This window comes from Rhea pennata, chromosome 22, assembly GCF_028389875.1.
Source record: "Rhea pennata isolate bPtePen1 chromosome 22, bPtePen1.pri, whole genome shotgun sequence".
Taxonomy (NCBI): domain Eukaryota; kingdom Metazoa; phylum Chordata; class Aves; order Rheiformes; family Rheidae; genus Rhea; species Rhea pennata.
Genome location: NC_084684.1, coordinates 9,205,753 through 9,228,075, shown reverse-complemented (window position 1 = coordinate 9,228,075; position 22,323 = coordinate 9,205,753). Strand labels below are relative to the sequence as shown.

Genomic DNA, 22,323 nt, shown 5'->3' with positions numbered 1-22,323 from the left:
GATTCTTACAGGCCTGTAGTAAGTTCAGATTTATAGTAACCAGAAATAACAATTGCTACTGGTGGCAAGCTACTAAGTCCTAATTTCCTGCTTAACGCTGATAACTAGTTACCTATGTATCTCAATGAATCTGCGATCATTTAATTCAGAAGAAAAATTCAAACAGTATCACAGGTAACCTGCTGGCTGTAAGAACTCTAGGGTTCTTGACAAAGTAAAAATATTCCCACTTTTAATTTAGTCTCATGCTATCTTAGAATTAATACTAGGTAACAGTCTTACTTGTTTAAAGGAAAGTAAATATTGTTTTTAACAAATTCTAAATTACAACTTAATGATCAATTCCAGCTAATAATTCAGAAGAACAGTGCGAGATTCTAGAAGCAAGTTGTTTTGAAATGATGAACTAGCGATTGTGGTAAAAAGGTTTCAAAGCTTTGGGGTAGGAAAAAACACACAAAGAAACAACACACAAGCAGGGTTGCTTCATTTTTATTTCATCAGCAAACATTTGTCCATGTGATTTTTAAGTGCCATCCAATAGCTAACTAAGATTATGAGACGCTGGCTGCTTTATGGTACTGAAGGTGTTCGCTAACACTCTTTTTTGTTTTTTCCAAGAATAAGGACCAGTGGTTTGTAAGGTATAGCTGAGTACAGTTTAAGAGAGTACAGCTGTGAAATTCACCCACAATTAAGACTGTATTTATGATGGTGTATCTTTCAGTTATTCTAGAAGGTCAGGACTCTCCACCTAAATCATTTTACTCCCTGTCCTTGACCAGGATTTCACTCTTTCAATATTAGAGGTGCCTTCACCTGTTCAGCCACCTCCTTCCCCATCAGTGTTTCAACAATGGCCAACCCAAACTCAAAGCTGGTACCGGGGCCGCGGCTGGTGAGGATGTTTCCATCTTTCTCCACACGGCTCTCAGAGTAGCGATAGTGTGCTTGTGGGGAGACACAACAGAAAGAGGGTCAGTCTACAAGCACAGTGCCTGCAGCCATCACCACGGGGCAGAGTTCAGCTGCAGGGCATCACCCAAGTGCTGCCTGCAGGCTGTAATGGCTAAGAAGCAGCAGCCCTGGCAGATGGCCTCACACATTGCTGGAGGCACTTTGACTGCCACCTGCAGGCAGGCAACCTGGGGTTCCGTTTCCCCTCCACACACATGCCCAGCACTGCAGGAGCAGAAGTGTAATTTTCGAGGATGGTAATGCTAATACAGCCCTGTATTTTCAGGCTAAATTGACTTAAAGATATAGTCTTAGCACATGCAGTTGAAATTTCATTATATTTGGGAAAGCGTTACTGAATTTCAAAGACGCAAAATAAGGGCCAAAGTTATTATCCTTTCTTTCTTAACAAAGGGTGCAGCTAAAGTAATTTCTGACAACAGTTTAGAGAGAATATTATGAACATCATTACATACCTCCATTCATCATTTTATCTTTGACCAAAGGATGTGTCGTGACTTTACTTCCAAAACCTATCCCATGTGCCAGAAGAGCAGTAGGACCTGTAAGGACAAGTTATGCCAGTGAGGAACCGTATTCTGCTGTATACAAATACTTTTAAGAACACACATCCAGGGACAAGGCCCTCAAGGGCCCGAAGCTCACTGTGCACAGACTACTTTTTATAAAACTGATCCTGGCTCTATCTCTGGAAAAAAAAAAAAAAAAAAAAAAAGCCTCAGAAGGAACACAGCTATCCCATCTCTCCTGTGTATTACACAAAACACTCTGTTTGGAAAAACATAAGAACAGAGAAAGTTCAGGCAGCTATCCTACCAAAAGTGTACTGTCTTATGAAGGCAAGTACAGTGGTCATTTCACTTCCAAATGATACATTTTATTTAAAGCTACTTGAAATTAAGTAAGAAAAAGTTTGCATTTCAATCTGAACACTAATTAGGCACAAATATTTTACTACCTGAAGCCTTGGTTTTAGAGAATTTGCAAGTATTTCACTAGAAAAAGCCTTTACAGTTGGAGTCATGTGCCAAGCAGTATTTTGGACAGATGATGGTCTAACTGCTAAGCTCCTCTTTCTCTTCCCTCTTATTTTCTTTTCTCTTCTCTTTTCTTACCTTTTCTTCTTTTCTCATACTTCCTCCTTGGCCTGAATTGAGGGAGGATTTTGTGTAAAGTAGTATAATGTCATCTGACAGAAAATCCTTATGGAAATTCCAAAAGAAACTGAAGGTAGGATTTATCTGATGTGAGTTTCATTTTTGCACGTTTGACTCAGATGTATTCTAGGAAATGACCGCCCTGGTATTTAGCTAGAATCTGCTCTGGGAAGTGTTTTATCTAAATGAACTGTCATGATTACTAGCAAAGGCCTCTATTAGGAAACAGTGAATTTACACTTATTCTGCAACAGAAACCGGAAGAGAAGTAGAGGGCTACACTGTCAAGTTCAAGAATGTTCACAACTCTGTATGCATTTCCCCTAACAATGATGAAAGCAAGGAAGACCAAGGCCTGCCCTTCTACACCTCTTAAACTCCAGTGATGTATCAGAAAACAAAAGTGAAAATACTTAAATACGTTCCATTAGATAGCCACTTTTATGCACTCATTGCCACTCTTTGCACTCAGCTACATATATGTAGGCCAGTCTTGCAGTTCACCTGAGAATACTCATAACTGTTCATCTTGCTTTTTTATATACAACACTTACAAAGGAATAAGCTGGATACCTAGCTGTAAATGTACCTAGGGTACATTTACAGTATACTTGCCTGATACTAAATCACAGGGACAGAGATTTCTAAGATAGGACAACTGTCTGCATGTCCCTTCAAAACAACCAAGCACTTTACAAAGCAAGATGTCTTATTAACCTACCTGCACATATAGCAGCAATCAGGCCTTTCCTGCTTTCCTGGTCCTTCAAAACATCTTTCACAGCAGTAGACTGTAAAAAGAAGTCGAATCACAAGTCATTGTTTCGAGTTGATTCTTTGAAGCACAGTTGAAATGTTTTCCACTACAAATTCATAAAAAAGTTTTACAAAGAAAACTAACCAACAACTTTCAATTCTGTCTCAGGACAGAGGGTAATGAAAACATTAAGAAGAGGAAAATGTGAAACCGATTAAAGGAAATACTTGCCCTGCATAAGAGACGGTTAATCTATGGCCATAGGAAGTTTGAGAACTTCACAAGAGACAAAGAAGAAAGAGTATTCATGAGATTAGTCCAGACAGTCTCTATCATTCTTCAGAAGATTTAGCTATTTGTCTCATATTGCAGGCCTTAAAACCACGTGATATCATCTAAATCCTATCTGAGAGATCAACTTTTTTGTCTGCCTACCTTCCACAAGGTATTTATACCACCTCTAAAACTGCTTCTGCCAGAGACAGAATTCTCAAGCAAAGGAACACAGGCTCCTGTGGGTTCAGCCTGTTTTATGCTTCATGGCTTCATGGAATTATATATTCACTTGTGATGGTTGTATATTTATATAATTATGAACAGAGACTTTCCACAATACAGAGCATCCCTCCTTTTCTACTCTGCTTGACTAGGTACTCAGAAGTCCAAGAATTTACCCTATTGTCCCAATTACACATACACAGCAGGCTTAAGATAATAAACAATTAATTACCTCTTACTGTTTCATTCAAAGAGAATTTTCAGGATTACTGAAATTTGCAGGATTACTAAGCAAGTATAGACCACTCTCTACCCATGAGGATATCTTTGAATCTTTAAGACACCAGAATTTTACCTCTGACAAGTTCTGAGCTCCAAGGTTACCTCCAGGCAAGACCACGACATCATAAGGCCCCTGAACAAACAGAAGATAAAATTGAGCACAGTTCCATATAATAGAGGCTGGTATCCTCATTGCATTGTTTTGAGGCCACTGAAGTCAAGCCAGATGAGAAGCAAAGGGATCTATCTTTTCTTCCACTGAAAGACACTGACTTTAACAGCAAAGAATTCGTTCCATTAAACGGAATAAAATATTGTTTTCCATATCAGGAAGAGTCTATTGTTAACAAAGGCTGTGTCAAAAACAAGTTTTAAGCCTGATGAAGTTAAGAGCTTCATTAGCCAAATGGCAGTTCTGCACTGACAGGACAAGTGTTTTTGCTCCACGCTTACTGCACAGTTCTAACTGTATTTAGCTTTCCATCAGAAGTTTCCTGTTGTTCCAAATTAAGGTACTTTGTAGGGCCATCTGACTAACATGCAAAACAAAGCTCTAAGCTTGACGCTTTGTAAAAATAAGTATCTGTTCAGAATTCAGAGACCTGTCTGATACCAGCACACTGAGAAACAGGACTACACTAGCAGAGCGAATTGCAGAATGTGCAGTTCTGTGAGTTGCTACTTCATAAAGCCAGTGTGCAATGTATTTCTAAAGATAACGTACAAGGTTTCCAAATTCACTTCTTAAACCATGAGTAAGGCCATATCAGTCATTATAACAGATCAGGGTGACCAACCTCTTTTCTGGCATCTTCTAGACTGACATCAGGACAAATGAAGACATCTCGACTGCACTGCACTGGTTCTTTTCCTGTTAGGCCTGCAACAGTCACCTTGATCTAATAGAAGAATACATGTATCATTACAATTCATGAAAATACATTAATTTAGGGCATTTTTCTTGGACATTAGCTCTAAAGTAGCACAGAGAACAAGCTGAGCAATACTGAAAGCTGTTAAAAACAGAACACCTAAGTTTTCTCAAGTAGCAAAATTATTCACCTGTAGATTGACAAACACCTCTAACAGTTCAACTTTTCAAACAGTGTATTTAAAAAAAATCTGATCCCACGGGTTTTAAACAAAACAAACAACACAACCCAGACTAAGTAGATCAGATAATGAAGTGAAGTCTCTGCAGGTTTGAGCCATTCTCAAACACAATTATAGCATGTTAAATTCTCTCTCTCCCCACTTTTAGATACCTGGGCTTTAATATCACAGATGTGCATAGCATAGCACACCTTCACTAAATAAGCAGACAAGCTTGTGCCTCTCATGGCACCCGAAAAAAAGGAGGAGGACATTAATGGAACGACAAACGTGGAAGGAAAAGGCAATTTTTATTTTGCCAATTTCTACATGTGGGAAGTTGGTGTTCATTTTCAGCACGAGGAATGCCACTAGACAGAATTCAATTTGAGAAAAGAATTCTAAATGCAGCTCTAGAAGAGGTAGGTAAGGTCATGCACCTGTTAAGTACAGAGCTGTTCAGATCCCTACAGAAGAGTACCTTCTGGTGCTATACAGGGGAGTTGATGTTTTCTTACAGAATAAGATTTACTTGAAACATCTGCTCTAGCTTCCACCAGCCTCATACTTTAAACGTTTATCTTTTTTGCACAAATGTTGTCTGGTAACGCATGCTTATTTGAGGTACAGCAAAAATATTTGCTAACCAGTAAGAGTGCGTAGATGAATTTTCATCCCAAACAACAGACTAGCCTTAGAACTCCCAACATACACAATTTTGAGCCAAAGGTATTCACTTGAACAAAGCCTCATTAAAAGATTTTCCATTGTCTGCATACTCACTCCAGCTCTTCTCATAACATCCGTGGGGATAACGGTTTCCATTTCCTCTGCTCCTTTTGCCAGAATCACCAATGCCCTTTTTGAGGCCATGCCTTACAGTACAGTGCACAAAAGGCCTCTAACAGATGAGAAGTTTGTGAAGGAAGGAGTTGGGAGGAGGTAGAGAACGAGAGAGAGAGAGAGAGAGAGATGGGGTTATGGGGTTAGAGGGCAAATTCCCTACTACAAATCCTTCTTAACAGTGAAGTTTAACAATAAGAAATTTGTATTCTTGCATTATCTTTCACCTGTACCATTTCAAAATAAGTTCACTAGTTTTAATGAAGATCCATAAAAATCCCATTTAAAGGACTTTTTACAAAGGATACATTGCGAATTAAGGGATGAAAAAGTTTGTCCGGTGGGAGGCAGAGATGGTCAGCATCAGAACAGGAAACAGCCTGACCTAATCAAGACTTTACACGACTTGAGTCTGCCAGAGAGAACGCTTCAGGGTGGGTGGCAGAGTTGTTCTCAGTTTGCACACTCTCGCTCACACCCAGACTACTCACTCCTACCCAGGGTCAGGGTTTATTAACGGGGTTTATGTGAGCTTTGACTTCTCGCCTGGTATTTAGTTTCCGCACAGTATGCTTCATGAAGAGTTTCCTGTGACTTATAATGACTCGACCAGTGCCCCTGCAAATCTGAGCAACAGATTTTCTGGGTATTTCACAGTTTTGTGGGGGAGAAAAGCATACGCACACGTGTGATGGGGGAGCAGGCCACTGAACTGAGCAAATGGAACAAACCAGGCTTAAGAATTTTTTTTTAGCTCCTAAATTCACATTGAGGTTTATAGCCAAATTTCCATTTGAAGGTTAAATTAAATTAATTACATCACATAAAATACACATTAACTCATGCTAGTCTGACAGAAGTCTGTGAAAGCATCTGTGATGTGAGAAAAGGCATTTCACAGTTCATCTATTCTATTTTCCCTGTAGAGGGAATTTCCACCCAGAAACGCACACAGCACCTGGAGGCGCTTCACAAAGTAAGATCCATGTTTCATTGCTCAGACCAGAGAAATCCATCCTCCCCTCCACCTTGCTTCAAATTCATGTATTTTACCTTTGCTCCCTACTCTTAGTCTCGTTGAGAAAGAGGCTGTTTCTGGAATGCAATAATACACAAAAGGTCCTGCACCATATAGAAATGGCCTAAATAGATTAATTCTGTGAATCAAATCCTACTTTTAGTGCAGTTTTCGGTAATGTCAAACACAAGGCCAACCGAACTTAGTATCACGGCCATTAACAAGGACTTCAGCTGAGCCTAGAGATGCTTATGAGCTGCTCTTCTGGAAGGAGTATGTTGAATCTGCAAAATTAATTTCCATGTAGATTTGACTACCTTGCAACAGACAGCCTGAAGAGCTGCAAAGCTGAAATCCTACACTTGCTTCCTAATGTAGATAAACACTGCACACAGGTAGTTTGTATTCCTCTCTTTCAAGTTGTTATTTTTAGATGCAAATGGTCACCTGATGCTGAAAGCTTTTCCATTTCCCCTATCCTAGTAAGATGCTGTCTCCCCCTACCATCTCTGGACATTTATCATCATCTAGTTCACAGATTCCCTTGCATTAGTACTCATCTTTATGTGGGCACACATGTGAATATCTGCCGTGCTATAAATGCTACCAGAGCAAGACTAAGCTCTCCAGCGAGGCAGAGGCAAGGTACACAGACATACCAGCCACTGTATTTAACAAGCCGTCTGCGCATGGCTCAATAAGCCTCCCACTCGCCTCTCAGGGCAGGCGTGCACGCAGGTTGCCCCAAACCCTTAAGCTATGTTTATCTCCTTACTTGGGTAAGCGCACATTTCTCTAGGCAATGACTTCTGGCACATGGCAGAAACCCTAGAAAAGCTGGCTGGAAAAAAAGTCACACGCTTCAAGCTCACGTACCAGCGCAGGAGCGCTGCGGCAGATTATCAGCTCAGCCTAGAGAAACGCCTGTGTCTCTACAGATTTATGCGTTTAAGAGCCGGCGCCATTTGACGCAGCTGAAATACGCAGGTCAAATTTCGGGAGGCCACACGCGGCCACCACACGGCTAGGCTGCGGGATCGGTCATCCCGCCCGCCGGAGCAGCAGTCGGGAGACCCGGGCCCCGAGGACGAGCGAGGGGCCTTCCCTCGCCTCCCGCAGCCCCCGCGGGGCTCCCCGCGGCTGCCGCAAGCCCGACTAGCCGGCAGGCCCCTGCGCGGGCCCGCAAGCGGCGGCCGAGCAGGGGCCGCTCTTCCCTCTGCGCCCGCCGAGGGCCCCAGGCAGCGCCGCAAGGCGCCTCCGTCCACACGCGCCGCGCCGCGCCGCGCCACACCTCAGTGGGCCGCGCCGCCACTCACCTCAGCCGACGGGCGCGCGGGGGAGCAGTGACGCGCACGCGCGGCCCCGCCCCGCTCCGGCGCTGGGGAGCAGTGACGCGCGCGCGCGGCCCCGCCCCGGCGCGGCCCCGTCCCCTCCCCACCTCTCTTCTCCCGTTCCCGAGTTAGCCGCTCCTGGAAACCGGATTTCCAAGACTTCTCCAGCAACGTGTCCGCTCGCATCTCAAGCCACCCATATTAACCTGCTTCTTTCCTGCACTCCTTAAACCAAGCTGCTTGTGCTTTACTTCAGGCAGCCCCCCCACACACTTGAAAGGTGCTCCCTTGTCAAGAAGTGCTGAACTAATTCATTGTCCTTCTCCAAATTCCATCTAAAACTCTTATTTGGCATCCCAGTTTCCCAAATTGCACAGTCTATTGATAATGCCCATTTCTCAGAAACAGATTTTTTTTCCTAGTTTTCTCAAGGAGAAATTTCAGCGTATGGGAAGAGAGAGAGCTACCAAGAGGACCCTTCAAAACCATGGAGAGCCCTGTTCTGAAAAATAGCTATTGCAGGTGCTGGCCATTCCTTCAAGGGTCTGGTTCCCAGCTAATGGGCTTGCTGGAGCCCTGGCTGAGAAACACATGTTTAGGTCACTAACAAGAGAGTAGCTTTCAGGGAACAAATACGAGGTGCAGCTGAGCTTTCCTTGTGCGCCCAAAGGCTTCTGCTGCCTGAGATGATATGGAGAGCTCGTGGTATCTACTAACTACACTGACCTTCATCCAAGACTTCCACCAGACTGGTCCTTGCTGTTACCGCAAATCTATTCATACGTGAGTTAAAGCCAGTGTTTGCCTGTAAGTTCTCATGTATTCTGGAAAACCCTTTTCTCGCTGTTTTCCCTTGTACTTATTTCTGTTGCTTTCATGCACAGCTGTCTGCAGGAAGCTAGATGATCTCCACAAGTTCTGCCCACAGCTAGACCTAGGGAGGCACGCCTTGTGACGGGGACCACCGTGTCCCCATCTTGGCCACCAGCCTCTGCACACCTGAGCGCTGCTGCGGCCTCGCGGCTGATTTTTCCCAGCCTGTGTAGCCGGTGCGCTATGGAGCGATGTCAGAAGCTCGATGAAAGCCGGGGGCCTCTCTGCCCTCTGCAAGGCCCACGACGTTGCCACAGGAGAAGATCAGAGCGGGGCCCTCCGGGAGGGCTGCCGGCGCGTGGAGGCGTTCCTTCCCGGAGGTCGGGGCCGCGGCGCGCTGGCTCCGGGACCCGCCGGAGCGCGGGGGGGGGGGGGGCCGCGCGGCAGCCCGGGGGTCGCGGCGGGGGCGGAAAGCCCCGCCGGGCCGCGCCGGGATTTCCCCGCCGCCCCCGGGTGACGCACGGGGCCCGGCCGGGGGTGGCCGCTAAGGGCCGGCGCCCGCCGCCCCGCGCGCACTCCCGCGGCGCGTCGACCCCATGCCAGCGGCCCCGGCCCGCGCCCCGGCCCCGGCTGCGGCCGGCGCGCTGCTGCCGCTGCTGCCGCTGCTGCCGCTGCTGTGCCCGGCGGCCGCCGCGCCGTGCGCCGCCGCCTGCCCGGCAGGTGAGGGGCGGGAGCGGGGCGGGAGCGGGAGTGGGGCGGCCCCGCGGCATCACCGTGTGTCTCGGCTCGCAGGTACCTTCGTGCCGGGCGCGGGCTGCGGGCGCGGCGCGGGCTGCCGGCCGTGCCCGCCCGACACCTTCTCCAGCGCCGCGGGACAGAGCCGCTGCACCCTCTGCCGCAAGTGCGAAGGTACCAGCAACCCGCTCCGGGTGCGGGGTGACCCCCCTCTGGGTGGCGGCACGTGGGCCTGCTGGGGGGGGGGGGTTGGAAGATGACGAGCAGTCACTCTTTGCAAATGCTTCTCTTACCTGACGTGGGATAAAATAATCTGCATTAATTGATCATTTTCATTGCAAAATTCCCCTGGCAAATAATGGAACGCACCTTCCAAACCTCTCTCTGAACTGACAGTTTAATTTTTGTCAGTGGGTCGAGCAAAGGTCTTGGGCCTCTGCTACCCTGCACTTTAGGTTTGAATGTGTATGTAACACGGGAGTTGTTTCCACCTTTCAGGAAGATTCAGGTATTTAAGAGAATGTTCACCGAAAAACGATGCCGAATGTACATGCAGGGATGGGTATCACTGCAGTGGAGATGGCTGCTCCCGCTGCGACAGAAACTGCGGCGTGGGTGAGGAGCACACAGGGAGCGGTAAGGTCACCTTTCCCTCTTTGCTTAAGTTGCCTGTGTTAGCTGCACTGCACACTGCACGGCCTCTTGCCCAGTGAGAAAGGGGAGCTGTAAGAATTTCACAAGATAAAGACTGGCAGTGCTACTGAACAGTTTGCATACTGCATGCAGCAAGCACGGTGAGACATGCTCACCAAAGCCTGAGCCCTACTGAGGCTCAAATCACACTTGCATTAGTTCCCTTTCCTGGCAGCTGCCTTGTGGCCAGCATGTGGGAAACAGAGCTGGGAACACTGAAGGTAAATGTGAGTTGCAGCAGCTTGTGCTAACATGGCTCCATAACCAAGTATTCTACTAGCCCATAGCTTCTGTGGACACAGGAATGTGGATGGACACAGGGAAAGACTTGCCTTGTATACTCAGAGCAGCCTGTAAAATATTAATTGACGACAAGTTTTTATGAATGTGGATCGTAGTTATTGTACAAGCAGGCAATAACAATGTTTCATGTGTTGTTTTAAATGCTCATCTTATGTAAATAGTGAATACTTGTCCTTGTCTGTTGAAGGTTGCCAAGCTTGCCATTTTGGAACTTTTAATGATCAACCCAATGGCTCCTGTAAAAACTGGACAAAGTAAGTAATGAAAAAAATAAATGATATTGCTGTTGCACTTAATTGAATTCATTTCCATGATTTTGTTTGTTTGTTTTTGCTTTAAATATTTTTCAGGTGCTTAGCAGCTCAGGTCCTGGAGCCTGGTACGACAGCAAAAGATGTGGTTTGCAGACACACTTCAGATAGTCCTACTTTAGCCACTGCTCTAGCTACTACTCTGGCTACTACTTCTGCCTTTCCATTTTCTATCACTGTGCCAGGTGAGTCATCACATAATATTTTTTTAATTACAGCTAAAGAATTCTGACTTTGAGACATACTATAGCTCTCAGACGTATCTTATATCCATTTCCAGTATTGCAAGCTAATACAGAAGCAGACATGTTGAGATGGCAACAAAGCCAGCTGATTTTGCTCTGTAACACTTAAGAGAATGCTGTTTGCTTCCTAGGGAAGGACCTCCAGATGGACATCATCAGAATTTCTCTTGTTGTAACTGGGCTGTTGTGTATCCTGTTTCTGCTGCCTTTGTGCTTATGCTTCAGTATCTGGCAGAAAAAGAGACTACGTACTATCTTCAAGAAAAGTAAGACAGATACCCTTCAATCGATTTTTTCTTTTTGAAACTAGACAGAAATGAGGAATACAGGTTTAAGTGCCTTTGAAAGGTAGTTGCAGATAGCTTGAAATTTTTCTTTGGAAATGGGATACTGCAACTGAAAGGGATCTAAACTTTTGGAATTTTTATTGCCTTCAACTCAATTTTCTGTGGCTGTTTTATTTAGCCATGGAAAATTTATGGTTAACTGACCATATCCATAGAGGTAAAAAAGCTCAGCTGAGCCTTTCTTCCAGTTAGGATTCATTTTTGTTTATTACTTCCAAGTACCATTGCTGGCACATGTGACAATAGTACTTTCCAGTTCCATCTGCTCAGAAATAGTACCTGTGGCCCAGAGCCCAAGCACCCGAAGACCACCTAATGCACAGCACCAACCGTACTGCCTTTTGCTCTGCTCTGTGCGCGTCTTTGCACTTCACCGTCAGTGAAAGACGAATATCAGACCAGGACACGTTGCTACACAGAGGCAGAGCCAGCTTGAATGTAGCTCTGCCCTCTGCAAGTTATTAAGCCCCCCCGGGGCAGTTCCGGAGTTCAGCAGAGATCCCAGTGAGGCAAATCGCGTATTTCTTCAGCTCCGGTTTGGCGCCACCTAAAGGCACTTCTGTATTTTCGGTGAACTCTGCATCATCTGCATAACCTATGTTTTCCCATTATTTGTAGAATACCAGTTAACACTACCCTGTATAATGGAAAACAACCGTAATTATAAGTTAGACTACTAGGAAAATTTGCTTACAACTAAGGGCTCTAAAGCAGCAATCCCCTCAGTCCTTCGCAGCCAACACCGCAATATGAAGTGACATAGGAGACTACTGTTCCCAGGAAATAGCATTCTGAGATTTATTTTTGAGGTTGGCCACCTAGCATATTCACTGTAGTGTAAACGGGGGCTGAACGTTTGTCAGCTGCCCTCTGGGTAGTTCCATGTGTGTGAATAGCTCAAATACTGAGCATTCATAGCCTTCCCTCAGATAACTTGAGGTATTATCTGTGAATCTCTATGGCTGTTCTTCCCTCACCCTTCCCAACAAGTACCAACCCTGTCTAACATGCTCTAGGTGACCCTGCAGAGTGGGGAGGTTGGACTAGATGATCTCCAGAGGTCCCTTCCAACCTTACTGATTCTATGATTCTGATATTTGAGCACACTTGGATGAAGGTTCCTTAGGAAGGCATGATCAAAGAAACTTGTTTTGTACTTTCTTTGATTTTGAACTCCCAAATAAAAGCGGTGGAATTCTAGACATAACATGTTAAGATATCTAATTCCAAGTCTTTAATGACTATTCATTGGGTTTGTGTAATTTTTATTTACCTAAAATAAGTCCTTCATTATTTTAGAATGTGGCCTTAGATAATCTTTTAATACAACAGAAGAATGGTGAAAGGATGTATAAGTGTTTCAACTCTCCTCCATTCTTTTCCTATGGGAAGAGGATACAGTCCTCGCTCTTCCTCGAAGTGTACCCTTGACAGAATTTGTTATGTTTCAGTGTTCCCCAATCTCATTATAACATTAATTTTTTTTCCAGATGGCATTTATACCTTCCCTACAGACCAGAAGAAACAAACTATGATAAGTGAAAACTCAAAATACGAAATCCCAACAAATTGAATACTTTTAAATTCTGTTTCTCAGCTTTTTAATTGCATCCCTCATTACTTCTGTAATATACAAAGTACCAGTGTACTTTGTATATTGTTCATTTGTTTCATTATATACCCTTCAATACATACTCAAGAATGGAGTTGTTTGTGCAAGCAGCTTAATTATCTTAATTATCTGAAAGCAAAATATTTTAGTCAAAGAATCTTAAGACTTCTCTTATAAATAGTGTCTGAATAAGCATGTACCTGTTCTTCTATAGCACACAGTTAAATTCTTACCTGGTATTTTATATATATATATATATAAGAGAACTGGCAATACAAAGTCATCCTTTGAACAGGCAACTAGAAAAAAAATATATATTTTTTTCTTTCCTAGGGATAAAGGCTTGATCCTCTAATGTGATTCAGATTATAGGAGAAAATAGCATTATTCCAAAAAAATCTAACAATTCCATGTTGTTCACTATCCTTTTTTATCTCTGTGGCAAACAAAGACCTAGCAGCCCCTGGTGCACTGCAGAAAACAAAGTATGATAAAGTAATGTATCAGAAATCCCTTTGTAGAGGAACCGTTTAAGATCAAATTATTGAATCATTAAGAAGATTTTTGCCTGCTGATGTCCTGCAGTTGTGACTGGGGAAGGGTGGGATAAGATGGCTGGATAAATACAACAGAATGTGAATATATGCTTTTTTTCATTAGTGCATACCACTCTTGAACAGTCAATTCAGGAAGATGACGCCTGCAGTTGCCGCTTTCCTGAGGAAGAACAAGGTGAATATCAGGACTGTGGCAAATCCACAGACTTCAGAGATCCTTTGGTGAATTAGGAATTACACTGCTTAGGTCAGCAACATTTTTGTTTTCTTTGAGAACACAAAACAAGAACTTGCTTACGTAATAGAGAGAATATCAGAATCTGTGAATTTCAGAGTGCTAAATAGACCAGCCAGTAAGGACAAAGTGGATATTTTCTATTTCTTAAGAAAACAAACAAATAGAAGGCAAACCCACCAAATTAAATCAACTGACCAACCTACAAAACCCTACCCCCTCCTCCCCCCAGTTTGTTGACCGTCTTCTCCTCCTAGGAATGGTATTTCTAAGATACTGTACTTGATCTACAGACTTACACACATACATCACTTAGAAGTGGTAACAGAAGGGCAGTATGGCTTTCTGGTCCCTCTTATAAATGATGTCCAGGCCATAATTTACACGCAGTCTGAAAGCAAGTCTCTAAGAGATTAGTAGCACATAGCAGAGCCGTATGTTATGCTTATGGTCTGTGTATTGCAGTGACCAAACATTCTCTCAAATTTGAAACCTGCATCTCCTCTTTAAGCACGGCTCAAACCCAAGTGTTGGGTTTGGTGTACAAATACGGAGAGATCCCATTTCAAACTTTCAGATCCCATCAGCCCTGGAAGCAGATACCTGACCTGACCTGCACGCAGCTTCCTGCAGAAGAGAGGAAGTTGTAAAAACCTAGAGCTGCAAAAAGTTTGGTAATAGCTTGCATCTGCTGTTGTATTAACCAGATTGGCTTAAGAGAGGCAGTGGAAACACTGAGAAAAGCTGTGGTTGACTTGATCTTAGAAATAGATGTTACAATGCAGCTGGACTGCAACATCTTGAAGCCTACATCTTTGCACTTTGATCTTTTAAATGATGTAAATATACTATGTACGTTGCAGATGTGGTAAATGTAGAATGTGATACATTTCTGTTACTATTTTTGTAACTTTGAGGTTGGAAAGATTTTAACATCAGACAGTGTATCTGTCTTTTCGATCAATTACTGTTACCTTGGTCTTAACAGAGAAAAAAGAACATGCATGTTTTGGTCATGGGCATTGGCAATAACACTTCTAACCTTTTACAGACCCCAATAAATATCTTATTTCTTCAGTAAATGTTATTTGAAAATAGAATGAAAACCCAAGAACATGTCACATAAAGAGCAAATTTTCCCAGTGACTTAAACTTAGCAGAATGCTGTTGTGCTAGAAGAATGACAGCCTGTCTTTCCACTTAACAGATTATTTTCACCAAACCACACTTACTCATTTTGATAAAACTGTATATAAGCGGTTAAAAACCAGCACGTGAGAAAATAAATGTAGTAATGAAGCCTGAACTGTAAAGTTAAGTACATTTAAATAAAATATATATTTTTTCAATCCCTTCCCCAAGTCTCCTTGCATCTCTATTGGTACTTTCAACCATAAGAAATATTTGGCTATTAAGTCAAGGTCACAAGCTTAAAGAGATGAGCAGGACATATGAAAAGCCACCAATGTATTTATAAATTAAAATGTGACCTTGCAGCAGTGAAGGATATCTTAGAAGAAGACAGAATAATTCTGCCTGAGATTAGTTTCTGATCCACATGTAAGACAAGAAAGTTAGTGTACACATTATATAAAAACCCAGAACACCTGGTGTTTTCTCCTTGGAAAGAGAGGTACTAGTTGGAATTTCACGTCTTGCTACTGGAACCCTTATTTTCCTGTTCTGTACCTGGGCTGGAAGCAATTCTATGCACCAAACAATGAAATGCTCATTACAACACTTTTCCAGACTTAGCTTGATTCTGGTGTTTTATACTGAAGCTTGAGGGGTGATGTGAAATTCCCATGAATCAAAACAAAGCCTCTGTGTGTGTGTGTGGGGGGGGGGGGGGATCTAAAATCAGTGCAAACTAATTCCAGAGAATGAGGAACATAGCTACACTACTATTTCAAAGAACAGTCATTCATGGAAAGAAAATAATATAATCTGAATAAAATGTCAGGAGCAGTCTTCCTTTAAACCAAAGGATTGTGTGGATAATTCTGCCTGTGATATCCATATAAGAGAATGAAGAAGTCTAAATTAATGATAAATCAGATTTTGTTGCCACAAGAATTTGCCAACCGTATGCAAATATTACATTTTACAACAATGCAACTCTTCCAGCCACAGAAACAGGGTAAAGTACTTGTTAAATTTAAAATCTTTCTATGAAATTGTTCAATCATATGTGCAGACACATATTAATAAATAAGAACCAAGAAGCCCTGAAAAGACTGAAAAAATAAGTTATTTTCAAAAGTAAAATAAATCACGGTACAAATGCAAAGGGGAGACTGGGGCACTTTCTAGAAGGCATGTAGTACTTACTTGCTACCAGAATGACAGCAGAGCTATACTTTATGTGGCAAGCATCAAACTGACTAAGTACAGGTGAATTAAATTGTTTTGCCACTAAGCACTAGTGCAGGTGTTTTCATAACAGAAGCAACATCGTAAATATTAAGATGGCTGCAGCATTTAGTATTTTTCAGATATATTCAATAGTCTAATTCTGTGAATTAAGGATTTCCATAAAGATTTTAAATTATAGCCATAGTTTCAGGTATTTGTTTGAACATGATGTGTCATTGTGATCATTTGCCTTCACTCTGATCACACAGGATAAATGTATTAGAAACTTGTTTCCATTCTGAATCCTATATAAAAGTACTGAAGAGCTTGTTTAAATCCTCCTTTTCATTACACATGTAACAGAGATGGGTGTAATGCCACTGCAGCAGGTTATGGAAATGTAAAGTGCAGATTCATCACTTAAATTTGTTCAGAAGTTGGCAACTACTAAAAAGACACATATTTGCAGTTTCCTTGAATTTTTCTTTTGTTTTCAAAAAAATTTCACTGCAACTAGTAAGACTTTACTCTTTAAATAATCTGAAGATCAGTAGTTACGAGTCGCTAATACACAAATCACAAAAAAAGCAATAGCGTGGGCATCTGATCTAATCATTCATGATGCTTTTTTTTTTTTAGTATTTCATTCTCTTGGGCTTTTATAAAAAATGTGGTATAGTACTATTTAGGGATTGTCTTTTAATCTAAAAGAAGAAAATATTGTTTTCATAAGATTAAAAGTAATATTGCCGTTCAACAAATCTTCCACCAGTTTTCCTGAACAGAATTTGTATTCAAATTTGTCTGTTGCTTAACACAGAGAATGAATGAACAGCCTTCCTACCTGCATGCCAAACTCTGCACAATCCTTCATAAAAATAATCAGGGTGAAGGGAAAGAAACTGTACTACGTAACTTTGCTTATTGGTAAGGTAGAAGGAGGGAGTAAACCCTGACCACCTGTAACTCAAAGCCAGGGATGTGGGAAAGAAATTTATTTTGGTGGTGACAGCAAAAACAGTTAAAATTGTGGGATTCATTACTGCTTATATCCTTGCTTGTGTTGCTCTCTCTCTCTTATTTTTTTATTTTTTTATTTTTTTTTATTTTTTTTTTTTTTTGGTCCATCATAGTTTTCAGGCTGATGTTTGGTGGATAAAAGCAAGTTTAATGGAGATCCCATCCATATAATCAAAGAGGTTATCAGCTGTGACTGGACAGCAGCTGAAAGAAGAGAAAGCCTGAACAGCTGCAACAGAAAGTAGCAAGAACACTGACAGGAAGCACAAATAATCAGAGAGCTAGACCTGTAACATCCTCAGTAAAGAACAATTTGTAAGGATGACAGAGCTAATATTTAATTTTTTTACATTTGTACTCTTCCATTTGCAAAGTTTGTGCCATCTTCTAAAAGTAGTTCTCCTGCTAAGAATCCCATTAAATATAATTAATTACTATAGAATTGAGAACAGCTAGTCATAGTACCCAGGCTGGAGACTGAAGTCATTTCTATCAGAGTCTACCTTCCCTTGTCTTAAACATTAGGTTCAAATCTTCACTGGAATTTTGGTGACACTTCTGCCTCTGGAAGTATAGAGTACCACAACATTTTTCCAAATTTGGGGGGACGAAGAGAAATCTGTTGAAAAATTCAGTTTTTCTCTCCAAATACACAATTCCTGAGCCAAAATAGGACAGCTAGTCATTGTTTACCTGGCAACCTTGATCTGAAACTTCACGTGTGTAGTTCCATTTCATTGACATCCTAAAACTACTTCTTACTCATTCTTTAGACCTCTACAAATACTGCTGCTTGGAACTTAGCTTTTAAACTGATTCTTTGCAGAGAGTTAAACAGAAGAACTTCTCATACTGAAAGCTCCAGTTTGTTTCCTGTCTTTTTTTTGATAGGTCATGCGCATCTTGGCTTCACTAGTAGCTCTTCTTGAAAAAAATAGATTCTTTAATACCTGAATAAACTTAAGTCACACAGAAATAACATAGGTCACTCCTCCTAACCCTTTGAGCTGTAACTCTTGTCTGCTTTCTGTGACTTTCTCTTTTCTCAACAATCTTTCTCATTTATTATGTAGCAAGCAAAAAGGAACCGGGAAAGCCATGACAACTCTTAAGCAGGCCAGGTGGCTGAGGATGAGGTAACAGGCCAGATGCAAGCTTTTCACTTTTCCATTTGTTTTTCTTGGAAGACAGAGCATGTCCATCTAGCCAGACTGTGTGTGGAGGCCTTGGTGATGTCAGGTCAGAATTCTAAAGGCATGGAAAAAGGAGATAGAGCCTCGTTAAAGATAAGTTTAAGCAGGCAAGCCTGCTCCTTTTTATTGCTTACAGAACCAGTACCATTTCCTGGCACAGTTATTGGTAGCAGTAATTAAAACCTTAGTCATCAGATGTCTTGATTTTATAGTTTCTTGGAAGAGTTGTGTAGGTAAGGAAAGCAAAATTTTTCTGTCTCTCCCTCACTCTCTTCTGTAGGTAAACATCATCCAGGCATGCTTCTGTCTTTCTGTGCCTGGTACTTCTGGATAAGAGACCCTGAAATTGTTGTCGCGCCTCTCAGCACATGCATGTACTATCATTCTTTTAAATAGAATATGTTTTCTTATTTTTAGTGTTTCTGCTAGATCTTTCATGCTTACTCTGTCACTACAGCAAGTGTATCTTGCCCACCGCAAGCTCTTCAGACACCTCCTTCTGCTTCAAAATCTGTTCTTCCTTCAGATGCTCCAATTGCATATCTATTTCCTGCAAGGAAAAACGAGGCTTATTGTTTAGTGAATATTTGTCTAGCATAAGATCTCCCAGAAAACACATGGATTATACAGAAAAATCCCTCTCTGTCTAACACTGCATGTTCATGAAGTTTTCAAACGGAATCAGCATTATTTAAAGAACCAAGGACACAAGGTGGACTCCTGTATATTGCTCACCCTGGATGAAGCTATGCACTATTTGAAACACATAACAACCTATCTTTTCCTAAAATAAAGCTAGTGTGTAGCCTTCTCTGACAGACGTTCTGATACAAATCCCATAATTTACTCTATAGGAGGTGATTCACTCTGAAGAGTCTTAAAACATACGAAAAGCTATCTGTTCAACTGATAATTCAACATGTTACCTGTGCGTCATAAACACATGTCTGAATATCCTTCTATCCCTTGAACTGCCATGAAGACAACTACTGGATACTGTCATTGCCCTCACTGTAAATAAGAACTTTTTTTTCTTTACAAAGAAAATGGAAATTCCCTCTAACTTAAATTTGGCAAGAGTTTGTTATGATATCACCTACTATGTTTCCTTTCACCTTCTAGATCCTGGATGCATGCCTGTTAGAGCAACTGATTATTGCTGCAATACTCTGAAGCAAACCGGACTTCATTTTAATGGGAAAAAAAAAGAAAGAAAAGAAAAAAACAGCTGAACACCTTCTGAAATCAGTGCAAATCTCTGCTGTTTGTCTGCCCTGTTTGCATTAAGAAACTAAACCAGTTTTATTTGATTAAATGAGTGCAAAACCCCAAGCAAACACACCTTCTTCAATTTAAGGGTGATTTATTATAGTTCATCTTAAGCCTCTTAAAGCTACTCTCAATCCATGTAATCTAAACTGAAATAAGACATTTTTGAACTGAAATAAATGTCCAAAATATCCATTTAAGTCAATTTGGAACCTGTTTTGGATTACGTAGCCTCAATATTTACGGCATTGATATTTTGTTGCTTTCCATTTATAAAAAGTGTAAACCTGAAAACCACTTAACCTGAAGAGATTACTATCCTGGCTTGTTAACAACACAAAAAAAGGCATCATATTATTTCTTACTTAGTGTAGTATTATACATTTTTAAAAGTAAATTTGAAAAAGGTAAAATTCTAAATAACGTATATGTAAGTAAGTATCTATAGCAAAATGTATCTAAAGTATTTAAAGGCTAATATATTTTTCTTGAATTAGAATGGAAAATACAATGGCAGAAAAAAAAAGGGAATAATTATACCAAAGGAGTTTGGGAAGAAATACTATTTACTCCAGAGGAGCTGCAACAGTGCAGTTCAGCATCATAGCCATCTCATCAACTTAAAATCTAATTAAAAAAAGCCAAAGATATTTTTCCAATTTACCTCACTGTTATGCCAGCCTTAAGATGTATTTTTTGAATTGCTGTGGTAACTTCTCAACATGCCTGTTATCTTATGGAACTAAAGGTGTAACCTGTGAAAATGCTTGACGGTTTAACTTAAAACTTATGACTACTCCTGCTGTAATAAGAGGAAAGGAAGCTGATGTTCTGTTCAAGCACTGGAGAGTTAAAGAATTTAAAGAAATTTGAACAGGTCCTCTATGCAGGAAGTCAACAGATATAAAACTAACATATTCCTTTGTCATTGCATCTCTCTCATTTCTGCACTCATCACTAGGGTAGCTATGATCATAATACTTCCGCTTACTGTTCCCAGTGAGGCTGGAACATGTGACACTTACGTGCTTTTCTGAAAATGATTAAATATGCCTCAAGGAATTTTGGAAAAGGAGAAGGACTTACTGCTCTGTGACAGTACTAGCCAACCTGCTGCTTCTTCCAGTCATTCCTAATGATGCAGAAAGTGAACATCATGCGAAAAATGTTAGTATGGGGGCAGATATGGGTAGTAAATGAAGGAAATTTTGGAGACCTTGCTCAGTATCCTATTTCCCAGGATGAGGGTTGGCAATGGAGTATTTTCTTCTGAGCCTAACTCCCACTTGTCTAGTGATAAATTTTTGATAAAGGCTATAATGGAGATAGGATGGAATGCTGTATACACGTTTTAGGCTTTGTAAAGCAATTGACTTCCTCATCTGAAAAAGACCAAGAATACAGCTGAGTGTGAAAAATCAGCCAACAAATCCTCCTCATCAGCTCCTCCAGCCTAGGGAAGAAGGACTGACTTACAGACTAATGGAGATATGCCTGGAATGAGCAGGAACATGAAGGGCATTTAAAAGCTAGCTTACGTGTTGCTTTCTGCTGAGGGGAATTGTGGTGTTTTTTCTCCTGGTCTTCCACATCCTTCACCTCCTGCTGTCTGAAGGTTGTTCTTAACCAGCTGGTTCTTCAACACATCGGAAGAAGCTGTTCAATGGGCAGCAAGACTAGAAAGGGAAGAGACAGGATTGTGCTAGAATGAGCCCATCAGATACACACCCTTTCCTGGAACACACATCAGAATCCTACACATCAACATGTGGAAACCATACACTCCATACACAGGTGGACATTTCTTATTTTCTTATCTGTTTTCCAGACTCTGCTCAGAAGTCATGAGGTGGCATTGTCTGTTACAAGCCTTACTTATAAAACCCATGTGTAGCAATAAGGCGAAGAGGCTAAATACTGGCTGTTCTTAGGAAAGGGGATTTTGCTCCCATTATCTAACTCCAGTGTAGCGAGTAACAGTTTGCCAAATCAGAAGCCAAAGACCTGATATCCACTTCCTTAATCTTTGTTAGGCCCTACTTTATTTATCCCTACCATCTTCAGGGACTGATTTCCACTCTAGTCAAGATTAGTCAGAAAGCCAGTCAGCCATCATGGAGAAAATCAGTTAGCATTTGTTGTTGCAGGAATTTTTTGATAAACAGGAATCCATCTCTTGAACAGTGAAGGGAAGGTTCTGTGTGGTTGACTGCCAAGAAACACTTACTCATTTACACAATAACCTTGAGAGAACTGCTTTAAGCATCAAGTTGCCTGGTGAGACCTTGGCCAACTCTCCCCTTGTTAAATACACAAATTTGTCCCAAAATCTGAATCACTGAGCCAGCAGAGATTCCATTTAATTAACAGAAATATTCCAAGTAGTGAAGAATTAAACAGATTATACACTTGAAAGGTAAAGAACAAAAACAAAGTCAGCCTCTGTGAGCCATTCATTTGCTGCCTATGCTAAGTAGGATAGATAAATTATAGTGATTATTATAAAGCCTCTTTAATTAGCCAGTGGCTCCTGTCCAAGCACTGAGCTTCAATAGAACTGCCTGATACTTGTCCTCTAATATCGATTGTGGGAGAGTGAAGAAACTGTATTACCTTGCAAAAATGAGCCTGAGCTGTGATCCTGTGCCTCTGTGGTAAAGATATGAAGAGAATGTTTTA

At 41.5% G+C, this 22,323-nt stretch overlaps 3 protein-coding genes across 7 annotated transcripts in view; 1 reads left to right on the top strand and 2 right to left on the bottom strand.

Moving 5' to 3' along the window:
* Window positions 1-476: 476 nt before the first annotated feature.
* PARK7 (Parkinsonism associated deglycase) lies at window positions 477-7,999 on the bottom strand. Its single transcript, XM_062593388.1, has 7 exons — window positions 7,942-7,999; window positions 5,548-5,665; window positions 4,470-4,571; window positions 3,746-3,805; window positions 2,857-2,926; window positions 1,434-1,520; window positions 477-950 (listed from the first exon to the last, which is right to left on the bottom strand). Exons 2-7 carry the CDS (start codon window positions 5,635-5,637, stop codon window positions 790-792), a joined length of 570 nt encoding a protein of 189 aa, XP_062449372.1. The 5' UTR covers window positions 5,638-5,665; window positions 7,942-7,999; the 3' UTR covers window positions 477-789.
* Window positions 8,000-9,034: 1,035 nt separating this feature from the next.
* On the top strand, window positions 9,035-13,821 carry TNFRSF9 (TNF receptor superfamily member 9). The gene is made up of 7 exons (XM_062593737.1): window positions 9,035-9,149; window positions 9,490-9,678; window positions 10,003-10,140; window positions 10,688-10,754; window positions 10,851-10,996; window positions 11,188-11,322; window positions 13,676-13,821. The coding sequence occupies exons 1-7, from the start codon at window positions 9,035-9,037 to the stop codon at window positions 13,801-13,803; spliced, it is 918 nt and encodes a 305-aa protein (XP_062449721.1). The 3' UTR covers window positions 13,804-13,821.
* A 4,679-nt stretch (window positions 13,822-18,500) lies between these two features.
* PER3 (period circadian regulator 3) overlaps window positions 18,501-22,323 on the bottom strand; it is a 47,011-nt gene continuing 43,188 nt past the window's right edge. For 4 of the 5 annotated variants that reach the window (XR_009960529.1, XR_009960530.1, XR_009960528.1 and 1 more), the window contains 2 exons: window positions 21,183-21,320; window positions 18,501-18,925 (listed from right to left, as the gene is read on the bottom strand). The gene's annotated coding sequence lies outside the window, so the exon portion shown is untranslated. Of the gene's footprint in view, window positions 18,926-21,182; window positions 21,321-22,323 lie in introns of those variants that run through there. The other variant, XR_009960531.1, reaches the window with a different exon arrangement.